Consider the following 13,254-nt stretch of genomic DNA (forward strand, 5'->3'; position numbering starts at 1 on the left):
TGTCATTTAAAATGGATCATAAAAGAAAACGTTGTAAAGAATGTTTGCAGTTTGCACTGCTTTTATAGAAAATAATGGAAGTGTACAGTTTATTGGTCTCAGTGGGTTTGGAATGACATGAGGGTGAGTAGGTAATGACAGAACTGTCCCTTTAAGCTATATGATGGTTCAGTCTATAGAGAGAAAGTGTCACTGCATTTGTGTCTGCGTCTCACTGTTTCACTCTCTCTCCCTCCCTAAGCACCTCTACCTTACCTTGCACATGGGTTTACCTGTTATCCTTCAGCAGGGATTGGAAAGGGCATTTCAATTAGGGTTTTTGATATTTTAATAAAAATTGCATACCTGTTGTAGTATTTTCCCAGAAAAATAAATAAATCAATAAATCAATGGAAATGTGATAATGCCATCTAGCACGTGTTTCTAATCCCTGCCTGATTTCTCACTCAGCTTTGATGTCACTGCACTATTGGCTGATATTCATTATTGTTTTGTACCTTTTCTTTTCTGTCGTTTTTTTATTCTGACACTGCTTGAGCTTGTCAATCTTGTCATTTATGACCAATAAATGCTTGTTATGTTTTCTGCTGGCATTTAAAATGGAATGAATGAATCTGTAACTAATGGTGTTTTTAAATGCTGGGCTGCATGCTCTCCCTTCATATGGCTATTCTGTTCTATTTCAATGAAAGCTGAAAGGCAGTGCATTCTGGGAAATTTTCAAACTTGCAAATTTGAATATCCTTATGAACGTCTGTGATATGACTGATCTTCTTTTGTTTGTTCACACAATGATCAAATTATACACCAGGATTGTTTAGAAATCAGCTTGATGGCCTGAAAACTATGACGCCACCTGCTGTTCATTTGTGTGAATGACATGTTGATGATCTTTCTCACACCTTGGCTGTGTTCAGAATGGAATACTAGCGTACTGTTTGCTGCACACTACACGCTGTATACTTCATGCACGTTTTTAAAAAATAAGTATTTGAAGAATGAACTATGCAACAAACATTTCAAATAGCAGTAAGTTACACTGTTGAAACTTACCCTAACAACAATGCACGTTTAAGTGGCCTACATTTAGAAAATTAAACATTGTTTATTATTTTAGTCTGATCAAACGATCAGTATGTCCAGTTCTTTTATCACACTGGGAATTTATATCATGCACAGCACATACTGCATATAACCAAACTACATAGACTGCATAGCAAGTACAGTAGTATGATAGTTGCTATTCTGAACATAGTCGTTCCCTCTCTTCCTCTGTCTCTCTCATTCAGCACTGTTCAAGCTTAATCTCTGTTCCGATGTTTCCCTACCTGTTCCTTCTCAATGACTTTTGGTTCTGCTGCTCTTTATGAACCACATAGACTTTTTAACAATGTATTTTGTGCACTAGTGTCAATAAAGTTACAGTTGGCCTTTGAAGACTCAGGAATTATTTTTTAAAGCTTATAATGCTCATATTTCTCATGATCCAAGCCTCCTTCCCTCTCACACCTACCAACACCCCCTCCCTGCTGTCTATGGCTGCACAGAGCATGTCTCGCTATCTGTCCACACATGTATGTATATAAAGTGCAGTATACATGCATTAGTTCACGTTGTATGTATGCCTGTATGGCTTAGTGTGAATTGTTTATATTGTTTGTATATGTTGCTGTGTACATGGAGGAGTTTGTGCTGTAAATACACTACCATTTACAAGTTTGACACGTTCCTTATTATTACAGTTTTCCACATTTTCAAGTTTCAGCTTCTTATCCAGCTCATTAACTAACTTTAAACTGTATAAACTGCCGATGACTTGTTGATCCTTTTCTTTCACTTTCTGCCCTTAATTGTATGAATGTACACTTGTAGTGTACTTAAAATCTGAAAGTACATTTAAAAAAAAAAACCTGTACTTGCAGATATAATGTAATATTAATAAAGTAAGATGGCTCTTAAGTGTACTTAAAGAGAGTAAACTTTCTTAACTTTGGCTCTCAGCACACTTCAGGTCACTTTTTGAAAGTACAGGATGTCAAATTAAATTAAAAGTTTTACTTTAAAGTAATTATGTTTAATAATTTTTGTTGTGCTTTAATGAAGTACACTTAATTTGATGTGTTGACTAATATACTAAAGCACATGTGAATCACTTGATTATAATTTTAACTCTATTGTTGATATTTCATTTAAAGTAAAATATTTTAAATGTACTGAATTGCAACTTTATCATTACAATGTGTAATTGCAAATATTTTTAATTAAACGACATAAGTTAGAAATAGACATAAGTAGCATAACAGTAGCATAACATAAGTATTTTTAAGTTGACTATAAATGCTTGTCAGTATATCCATTTTAACCATATTTCAAAGACAATAAAACAGAAGTAATTATGAAATTACATATAAAGATGTACTTAAGTGACAAAACTCTGAAGTTTATTTGCTTGTATTATATAAATTTAAACTATGATGCATTTTCATTTAGTCACAATTAAATGTTTCAGTTCGCACTTAAGTATATTATTACCATACTAAGCACTCTTTTTAAAAGTATGCTGAAGTGTACTTCTTTTTCACACAAGGGCCCAACTTGTCTATTTCAAACTTTTAGTTTAAAAGCTTTAGGATCATGAGAAACGTGTTAACAGCTTTGACTGGTAGTGTATGCTGTATGTCATTAAGACTGCTTTGTATTGTTGTCTTTGTTGGGCTGCACTCACACCTGCTTTATTTATCATGACTGCACTACTCAAAGGAAACACATGAGGCGGATTTGGGCAAGTACTGAGAAAAACCTCCTGTAGGAGTGGAGATTTGTGGGAAGTGCACTAGACTATAGGAACAATGAACATAGACAAGCATATTTAGTACAACTCGAATTCTGGAAATGTTGGGACGTTTATTGAAATTTTAATAAAATTGAAACTAAAAGACTTTCAAATCACATGAGCCAATATATTATTCACAATAGAACATAGATAAAATAACAAATGTTTAAACGGAGAGATTTTACACTTTTATCCAGTAAACAAGCTCATTTCAAATTTGATGCCTGCTACAGGTCTCAAAAAAGTTGGCACGGTGGCAACAAAGGCCTGAAAAAGTAAGAAATTAAAAATTCTGAGTCTCTTAGAAATAAAGATGGGCAGAGGCTCTCCAATCTGCGTAAAACGATTGTGGAATACTTTAAAAACAACGTTCCTCAACGTCAAATTGCAAAGGCTCATCATCTACAGTGCATAACATCATCAAAAGTTTCCGAGAAACTGGAGAAATCTCTGTGCGTAAGGGACAAGGCCGAAGACATTTGTTGGATGCCCATGCTCTTCAGGCCCTCAGACAACACTGCATCACCCATCGGCATGATTTTTTCATTGACTTTACTAAATGGGCCCAGGAATACTTCCAGAAACCACTGTCGGTAAACACATTCTGCTGTGCCATCTGCAAATGCCAACTAAAGCTCTATCATGCAAAAAGGAAGCCATATGTAAATATGGTCCAGAAGCGCCGTCGTGTCCTGTGGGCCAAGGCTCATTTAAAATGGACTGTTTCAAAGTGGAAAAGTGTTCTATGGTCAGACGAGTCCAAATTTGACATTCTTGTTGGAAATCATGGACGCCGTGTCCTCCGGGCTAAAGAGGAGGGAGACCTTCAAGTGTGTCATCAGCGTTCAGTTCATAAGCAAGCTTCTCTAATGGTATGGGGGTGCATAAGTGCATACAGTATGGACAGCTTGCATGTTTTGGAAGGCACTTTGAATGCTAAAAGGTATATAAAGGTTTTAGAGCAACATATGCTCCCCTCCAGACAAAGTGTATTTCAGCAGGACAATGTAAAACCTACAGCAGCTGTTACAACAGCGTGGCTTCATAGTAGAAGAATCCGGGTGCTGAATTGGCCTGCCTGCAGTGCAGATCTTTCACCTGTAGAGAACATTTGGCACATCATTAAACGAAAAATACGTCAAAGACAACCACAAACTCTTCAGCAGCTGGAAACCTATATCAGGCAAGAATGGGACCAAATTCCAACCACAAAACTCCAGAAACTCATAACCTCGATGCCCAAACGTCTTCAAACTGTTTTGAAAAGAAGAGGAGATGCTACACCATGGTAAACATGCCCCCGTCCCAGCTATTTTGAGACCTGTAGCAGGCATCAAATTTGAAATGAGCTCATTTTGTGCAAACATTTTTTTTTTACAATTTCTCAGTTTAAACATTTGTTATGTTATCTATGTTCTATTGTGAATAAAATATTGGCTCATGTGATTTGAAAGTCTTTTAGTTTTCATTCTATAAAAAAAAAAACAAAAAAAAAACGTCCCAACATTTCTGGAATTCAGGTTGTATTTATCAAGTATTTATGTGTTTGTTTATTTATTTATTTTACCCATTTAGACACAAGAACTGTTACTGCCATACCAAAAGTACAATGGCAATACCATGGTACAGCAACTTTCATAAATATCATGGTGTTGTACAGTATGATCACTTTACTATGGTATTCACATGGTAGTCCATGGTACTTCAAAGAATATCATACTACTCCCATTGTTAATATTCAAAAGGCACATGGCAGTACCATGGTATTTTTGTACTTTTTTTTGGTATTGATGAATATTTGCATGCTAAAATAAGTAAAAGTGAAGTCTAAATGCACACATCTCATAGCCAAATGATAGATTTAAAGGCAATCTGCCTCAGATCTGTGCTAATGATCTTCATCTGTGCCTGTCTGTTGTTCTCAGAGGTGACGTGTGCTTTAGTTAACGGTCACGCTGATGACTGTAGAGGAGCGACGCCGTCTCCTCTCATCTCACCCATGCTGAATGACACTGGTGCCATACGCACTGATGATGAGGAGGACAACAGGAGGAAGGTGAGATCTGTGGATGAAAGGCTTTGACTGTACAGTCAATAGTTCTCAAAAGCATTAGGAATTGTTGCATGGTACCATAGCAGCACAATGTTGAGAATCAGAAGTGTTTCTTGAGCAGCAAATCAGCATTTTAGAATGGAGTAAAGATGCTGAAAATACAGCTTTGCAACAAAGGAATAAATTACATTTTAAAGTATATTAATTTTACATTAGAATACATGCATTTACATTACATTTAAAATAAATGTCAGTCTGGCTTTATTGTGTTTATATGCATAATAAACCATCTCTATTACTCAACTGTAGTATACACGTTTAATGTCAGTTTTCATGAAATGTCATATTGTGCTGATGACTTGTATTGTATTGTATTGTGTGTGTTTGTGCAGGACTGTCCCTCTGATAATGCATACGGCATAGCTAAAGAGCTGCTGTGTACTGAGAGGACATACCTGAAGGACCTGGAGTTGATCACAGTGGTAAATTATGGACAGACTCTTCATCAGATCTCCACACACGCACACACACACACACACACACACACACACACACATTCCTGTATAGCCACAGTGGGTGGGTTTCTATTCAACTGTAGAGCTCATGTTCCTGTTTCATCCCACAAAACACGCAGTGCAGTCATCAGAGACTGTGTATCAGGTTTAGAGATGTGTCTGTATGTGTGAGAGAGAGTAAAGAAACAGGGTTATGTTTACAGACCTGAGGGCAATGTGGCTTTTGTAGGACTTTACCACAGTTTAACACAGTAGTATATCAGCACAGGGGTTCTGCTTAATTTATCAGCTACACACCTAATCACACACTCAGTCCAGTGATGAGTAAAAATCTCAAAATCTCTCTAATCTCATTTTAGGCTAATTTATTATTATAATTTATATTATCAATTAGTTTTACTATAATTGTGTTAAAAGTTAATATTGTATCCAGAATTATAGACTGCACACTCAGTATGAACATAGTGCTTTTTTAAAAGTTTGGTGTCGGTAAGATTTTTGGTAACAGTTTAGAATAGATAACACTTGTTAACTATTAACTACGACTTTTCCCTCAATAAATTCTTAATTTACTGCTTATTAATAGTTAGTAAGGTAGTTGTCAAGTTTAGGTATTGGGTAGGATTAGGGATGTAGAATAATGCTTAATTAGCACTAATACATGGCTAATATTCTAGTAATATGCATGCTAATATGCAACTAATAGATGTAACCATAAAATAAAGTGTTACCAACAGTAATATTGTGACGTATTTTACACTTTAATGAGTTCTCACTAAATGAATTCATTTCAAATTTGATGCCTGCTACAGCTCTCAAAAAAGGTTGGCATGGGGGCAAAGGGCTGAAAAAGCAAGAAATTTTGAAAAGATTCAGCTGGGAGAACATCTAGCAACTAATTAAGTTAATTGACATCAGGTCTGTAACATAAAAGGGATGTCTTAGAGAGGCAGAGTCCCTCAGAAGTAAAGATGGACAGAGGCTCTCCAACCTGTGAAAGAGTATGTGTCCAATCTGTGAAAGAGTGTATTATTTTCATATGTAATTGTAATGTAAAATGTGATTTATTCCTGTGACGCAAAGCTGAATTTTCAGCATCCTTACGCCAGTCTTCAGTGTCACATGATCCTTCAGAATAATATGATGATTTGCTGCTCAAGAAATATTTATTGTTATTATCAGTGTTGAAAACAGCTATGCTGCTTCATATTATAGTATTTCATAACATAACATATATGTAATGTTACAGAAAGAACAGCATTTATTAGAAATTTACATTTTTAGTTATGTCTCTACTGTCACTTTTGATCAATTTAATGCATCCTTGCATAAATATTACTGACCACAAACTTTTGAAAGGTGGTATATATACTCATACTATATCATGAACTACACTCAACAAACTGCACACTTATTAAAATTTTCATAATAGGAATAGTTACTCAATGCACATAGAAACCACAGAGCTATAAGCAACAAAATGATTAATTTACAAGCAGGTATAGGCTTTGTAATATTGTGTGTGTGTGTGTGTGTGTGTGTGTTAGTCGTTTCAGACAGTGTTGGATAAAGAGGATTGTGTTCCTGACACTCTGAAGACACTGTTGAGTTCCACCTATGAGCCGCTACATTCCCACCACACACACTTCCTCCAGGGGCTCGAGGAGAGACTATCACTATGGTGAGTAACACACACACACACACACACACACACATCGATCAGGTTTCAGGCTACAGTCTCGACAGTAAGCTGAGTTTGAGTGATGGTTTCAGCTGTGGCATTGACAGCATAATCATCATCATTAGGGTCATTTGAGCGTTTGAGAGACTGAAGCTTGTGTGTTAGTGTTCATATGTTCACATGAGTGTGCTTTTTCAGGTTTAACTATATGTGTAGTCAAGGGTCATGAGTATGAAGGCTGAATCTTATCCTGCACCTCAATCTGCATAATATCTGTTGTAAATATTTTATGTAATTAGAAAAGTGTCTCAGATCGTAATATGGTGAAAATAGAAAGATGAAGATTTCTGGATGGCTTGCTTTTTTGTGGTGAAAGTTTATCTGTGCATTTTTTATTTATTTATTTATTTTTATTTTTGGCTAATATTGCCCTTTTGACCAACCAAGTCCCATGTGCAACAGTTTGTGACAATTCACTTTCACAGAGGAAGAAAAAATTGATTTATGAACAATAATAAATTAATCTAGCTCTATGGTATATACATATATATATGTATTATTTCTTTATTTAATGTACATTATAACACTATACCTTGTGTTTTATTATCCTAGATAATTAAAAAAAAAAGAAAACTAAAATATTTTTTTCTTCAGAGCAGTATTATTTTAGCATTATTGATATGCTTGTATATTTAATTTAATAGATGAATTAGATTTTATTTTTTATTATTTTGGCTTTCATTTTAATTTTAAAGTTTTTGCAATTTTGTTGTGTGTTTTTTTTTAAATATGTCTATGTAGTATTCATAAGTTTTATATATTAGTTTTAGTTTATTGTAGTGCTTAAACTAAACAAAAATGAGAAATGTTGCCTTGTCAAATAGCTGAAATAAAATAAGTTTAACAGATTTTTTTTTTGTCTGTTAACATTTATTTTGTTTCAGGTAATTGAGATGTTTTATGGTTTTAGTTTTTGCTGTTGGAACAAATGGGAACACAAAATTAGGTTACAATTTATATTATGGTGTCCTTGTTACAGTGTAATTATTCAGTTAAGTACTGAGTAATATAATTAACCGCATGTACTTACGATTAGGGTTTGGTTTGGGGTTAAATCTTTGTATTTATGCATAATTTACTGTTATTACTATAGTAAGTACATATAAGGTGTAACAAGGACACTGTAAAATAAAGTGTTCCCAAAAATTATATGTGCTATGGTCTCCTTTTCAACTCAGAAGTTTACTGTCCACTGTCCTGTAGAGTCCAACGCCAACTCTAATCAAACAGAGCTCAAAAAGCAAGCAATCAAGCTCTTCATGAGTGCTAAGACAGTTACAAACAGATGAGTTTGAGGACTTAAAGCTAAACTCTGCAGGACTTTGAGGACCAGATCTGAGAAACTGCTTTAGTGAATAATGTAATTATGCAAATTGTTGCGCAGCCAGAAAACATCTGGAGTCTATTATGATCACCACCTGCTGGTCAAACCACACCATTACTCAGTAACTAATGATTAAAATATGTACAATAAGTTGAAGGGATAGTTCATCACCCAAAATAATAATTCTGTCATCATTTACTCTCCGTCTTTTCATTCCAAACCTGACTTTCTTTCTTTCTTCTGGGGAACTCAAAACAGTATTTTGAATGTATCTGTAATGTGTTTTAGGGAAGGCCGATGCACTATGGAGGTTAAAGGAGAAATGCAGCATACAGGAGACCTGCTGCTGAAGAGCGCACAGGAGCTGAAGGTAATGCTGTGTGTGTGTGTGTGTGTGTGTGTGTATCGGTCATGTTATTGACAGTACTGTGTGTTTGTGATCCTCCAGGCTCTCTCAGCTCAGCTGCAGATGATCTCAGAGTGTGTGTTTGCGCTGAAGAGAGCATGTGTCGCGTCCCGCAGGCTGGAGTGTGTGTGCCGTGAGTTTGAGCTGCAGAAGGTGTGTTACATTCCTCTGAACGTCTTTCTGCTGAGTCCCCTCCATCGCCTGCTGCACTACAGACAGATACTAGACAGACTCTGCAAGCACTACCCGCCGACAAACATCGACTACAGCGACTGCAGAGGTGCGTGCGTGTAACAGTGTCTGTGCTAATGTTTTGGAGAAATGTTCCCTGAAGACAGCTAAATCTAAAAAACAACTTGCTTTTGGGGATGTCCTCAAAAAAAAAAAAAAAGCTTCATAAAGGTATTTATTTAAAAATAGCTAAAAGTTGTATTTTAGGGCTATATTAGGACTGTAAAAATAAATGGGAAGTCCATATTTCGATACAGAGGTGCTAAAATGTGTTCTGTATTTCTTCATAAATTTGACCTATATTGAGGTCAAATAAAAAAAAGTTAAATTAAATAATAATGCAATACTTTCAGTAATTTATTTGGTGACAAAAAAAAAAAGATGAAAATAGACTTTAGTAAAAGGTGTGTATATATTATATTTATTATATTATACTGCTCAAAATTTTGTAAAACTTACAGACTTAAAATTATAAGTGTATATATATATATATATATATATATATTATAAATATTATTAATGTTGAAAACAGTTGTGCTGTTAATATTTTATTAGAAACCGTGACTTTTATCAGGATTTCTTGATAAATAGAATTTATTTGAAATGGAAATGTGTTTTTAAAATTATATATGTCTTTTCTGTAATTTTTGTTCTATTTAATGAATCTTTGCTGAATCAAATTATTTATTTTATTAAAAGTAACAATATTGAAAAAAATCTTACTGACCCCAGACCTTTTAATAGTAATGTATGTATATGTGTTTGTGTGTGTTTTAGCTGCTTTGGACGATGTGTGTGAATTGGAGGCTGCGCTTCGTCCTGGTCTGGAAGAGATCGAGAACTATCAGAAACTCCTGGAGCTTCAGAAGGATTTGATTGGTGTTGAGCATCTGGCCGTGGCTGGACGTCAGCTCATCAGACTGGGCTGCCTCAGCAAACTCTCTGGGAAAGGCCTTCAACAGCGCATGTTCTTCCTGGTGAGATTTCAGTACACACATCTATGTTTTATATGATATAGAGACCTATTGTTCTTAAAGGATAGAACAAATTACAATTCTGTCATCATTTACTCCCCCTCATGTTGTTCCAAACCTGTATGAGTTTTTTTTTTCTTCTGTTGAACACAAAAGAATATATTTTGAAGAATGTTGGTAACCAAACAGTTGCTGGTTGCCAATGACTTCCATAGTATTTTTTTTTTCTATACTATGGAAGTCAATGGTTACCAGCAACTGTTTGGTTACCAACATTCTATTATTCTAGTATGTTTGTAATTCTGAAAATTCTAATAACTATATAGCGAACTCAAGACCTAATACTAAACTCTCGTCATATTTTTACACATGAAATGAAACAGATTTCTGATGAACTCTTTCTTTATTTATTTTTATGTGGAGCCAGTTCAGTGACGTTCTATTGTACAGCACTCGAGGGATAATATCAACCAATCAGTTTACAGTGCACAGACAACTTCCTCTGCGTGGCATGACAGTAAGAAAACTCATCAACCTTTGTGCAGATGTTATTGATTGGCATGAGAATCCACCCATGAGAAATCTGTGTGTGTGTTCAGATCCGGGAGAGTGAGGACGAGTGGGGCGTCCCGCACTCCTTCACACTGATGGTACAGCAGCAGTCACTGGTGGTCGCCGCATGGTAATCATTCACAATATCTGTGTGTCATCAGCCAGACAGCAAGTACAGCAATAGAGAGCAAGTCAACAGTTTAGTTATTTTAACTGTGCCCATTGTTTACATACAGCACTTTTTCAATTGATCGGTCCAGTACAGCTTCTTCAGTGGATGCAAGAGTGTTAGAGGTGCATATATGATGGATGCCTCAAAAACATTCAGATCTCTTGTCTCTTGCAGTTCTGAGTCAGAAATGGAGAAATGGATGGAGGATTTAAAGATGGCGGTTGACATGGCTGAAGAGTCTAATGGACTGACCGCTGACCTGCTGTCTGCTAGCAAGGATGTCAGTAAGTGACACATGATCAGATCACACCTTTTGTTACAAAATACAGTTACCATAGCATTAAAATAGACCCTGTTATATTTTTAGTACAAAATATAATATTTCGCTCCACCACTAAAATTACTTTCCTTTTTGGCCACTTGTCATGATCCAGTTAATTTGCATTTTCTTGCAATTATTTTTTTTCTTATTAAATATAAGTTGCTGTTTCATGAATCTATATATTTTTTATGATATATATTGTCACAAGAGTACTTCTTGTGGTAATAATGTACTTAAAAGAATGCAGTTTTTAAGGACACTTAATTGCATGTTAAATATGAAAATGTATTAGTTTTAATTTATATTAAATGCAATTAGCTTAACTTTTCAGTGCTTTTATGACCCACTTAAGTTTTGTGCAATTTCATAATTACTTTTATTACTGACAAGACGTTTTGGTTTTGATAAAATAATATATACATTAATGTCAATTCATTTGAAACGAATTAATATATTAATTAACACTTCAAAACAAGTGTACTTCTTTAAAGTGCAAAAGAATACATAAGATTCAAAAGATTCTTAAAATATAATGATTTAAAATGTACTTTGAAGTAAAACTTTTAATTTGGCATTATTACAAAGGGCACTTTTTTAAAAGTTTACTTTATTTCATTAATATTTTATTATCTGCAATTACATGTTTTCTTAAATAAATGTTTTTTTAAGGTCTGAAGTACACTACAATTCAATACAATTAAGTGCATTTCTTTTTCACGTTATTCCGCTGTATATCAGCTGTTTAATCAGGAACTTACAGAAGTCTATAGGAGTCAGAATATGCTAATTGCTAACAATATAGTAGCATGTGTTAGTACAATTATATGTCTCAAGATACAGTAAATGTTTTTCCCAGAATCCTCAGGGGCGTCTGAAGTGGAGTCAGAGGATGATCTTTGTGGATCTCGAACATCTTTGCCTCGAAATGGCAACAATTCAGGAAACACTCTTAACCGCGGCAACACGACAGCACACGTGTGCTGGCATCGCAACACCAGTGTTTCCAAGCTGGACTTCAGCATCGCCATAGAGGTACCAGTCCTCCATCTGCTCATCTCTGTGTTTAAGTATGAAAATGCTGTAACACAGTTTGGTCATCATCTTGACTGTGTCTGACAGAACCAGCTCTCAGGAAATCTGCTCAGAAAGTTTAAAAACAGTAACGGCTGGCAGAAACTCTGGGTGGTTTTCACCAACTTCACCCTGTTCTTCTACAAAACACATGAGGTAAAACGCTAACAGACACACACACACTGTCATATCCTCTGTGAATGTGTCGGATGTGTGTGAAATGTCTGGACTCACACTCATTACTCTGTTGACTGTTCTCTCTGTAAGGATGAGTATCCGCTGGCCAGTCTGCCGTTGTTGGGTTACTCGGTAACACATGCTGGCGAGTCGGAAAACATCCATAAAGATCACGTCTTCAAACTGCATTTCAAATCTCATATCTACTACTTCAGAACGGAGAGTGAATACTTTTTCGAAAGGTAAAGCAAAACTCATTATTCTTCCAAGAGATATAGCAAACCTTGCAAACTACACTGAAAAAACATATTTGGGATCCATTAAAAAATACTCTCAAATACTCAAATTATATTTATATGTACATTTAGTCATTTAGCAGATACTTTTATCCAAAGCAACTTACAAATGAGGACAATGGAAGCAATCAAAATCAACAAAAGAGCAATGATACACAAGCGCTATAACACGTCTCAGTTAGCTTAACATAGTACACGTAGCAAGGTTTTTTTAATTATATAATAAATAAAAAGAAAACGGATAGAATAGAAAAAGAATAGAGCAAGCTAGTGTTAGAGGCCTTTTTGCTTTTGTTAATTGTATGATAAATAAAAAGAAAAGGAATAGAATAGAAAAAGAATAGAGAAACTAGTGTTAGTTTTAAACAAGCAGTTAGTAAATTAATAGAGTGCAAGTCTAAAAAGGGCTTCAACAACTGAGAGCAAGGCAGCCTCAGTTGAATGTCCACTTCTGAAACTGGTTGCTCGTGGAGAACATGAGACAGCCAAGGGGCAGAAGGGGTGGTACAGGATGGCAGTGTCTAAACAAGATGTAAGAGTGGAGCAGAAAGTATCAGTAGCACTGTTAACATCAAGAGATGCTAACT

At 35.3% G+C, this 13,254-nt stretch overlaps 1 protein-coding gene across 1 annotated transcript in view; it reads left to right on the plus strand.

The window, feature by feature from the left end:
- The window catches only part of LOC306875866 (FERM, ARHGEF and pleckstrin domain-containing protein 1-like), a 49,173-nt gene that overhangs the window by 32,733 nt on the left and 3,186 nt on the right, over positions 1-13,254 (plus strand). Inside the window, exons 14-25 of the mRNA XM_079426617.1 lie at positions 4,759-4,889; positions 5,279-5,368; positions 6,949-7,082; positions 8,755-8,836; positions 8,915-9,152; positions 9,881-10,080; positions 10,505-10,594; positions 10,677-10,759; positions 10,976-11,085; positions 11,980-12,155; positions 12,243-12,350; positions 12,462-12,613. Coding sequence (XP_079282743.1) covers positions 4,759-4,889; positions 5,279-5,368; positions 6,949-7,082; positions 8,755-8,836; positions 8,915-9,152; positions 9,881-10,080; positions 10,505-10,594; positions 10,677-10,759; positions 10,976-11,085; positions 11,980-12,155; positions 12,243-12,350; positions 12,462-12,613 — 1,594 coding nt within the window. The remainder of the gene's footprint in view (positions 1-4,758; positions 4,890-5,278; positions 5,369-6,948; positions 7,083-8,754; positions 8,837-8,914; positions 9,153-9,880; positions 10,081-10,504; positions 10,595-10,676; positions 10,760-10,975; positions 11,086-11,979; positions 12,156-12,242; positions 12,351-12,461; positions 12,614-13,254) is intronic.

Source organism: Barbus barbus (genome assembly GCF_936440315.1).
Source record: "Barbus barbus genome assembly, chromosome: 10".
Lineage (NCBI taxonomy): Eukaryota > Metazoa > Chordata > Actinopteri > Cypriniformes > Cyprinidae > Barbus > Barbus barbus.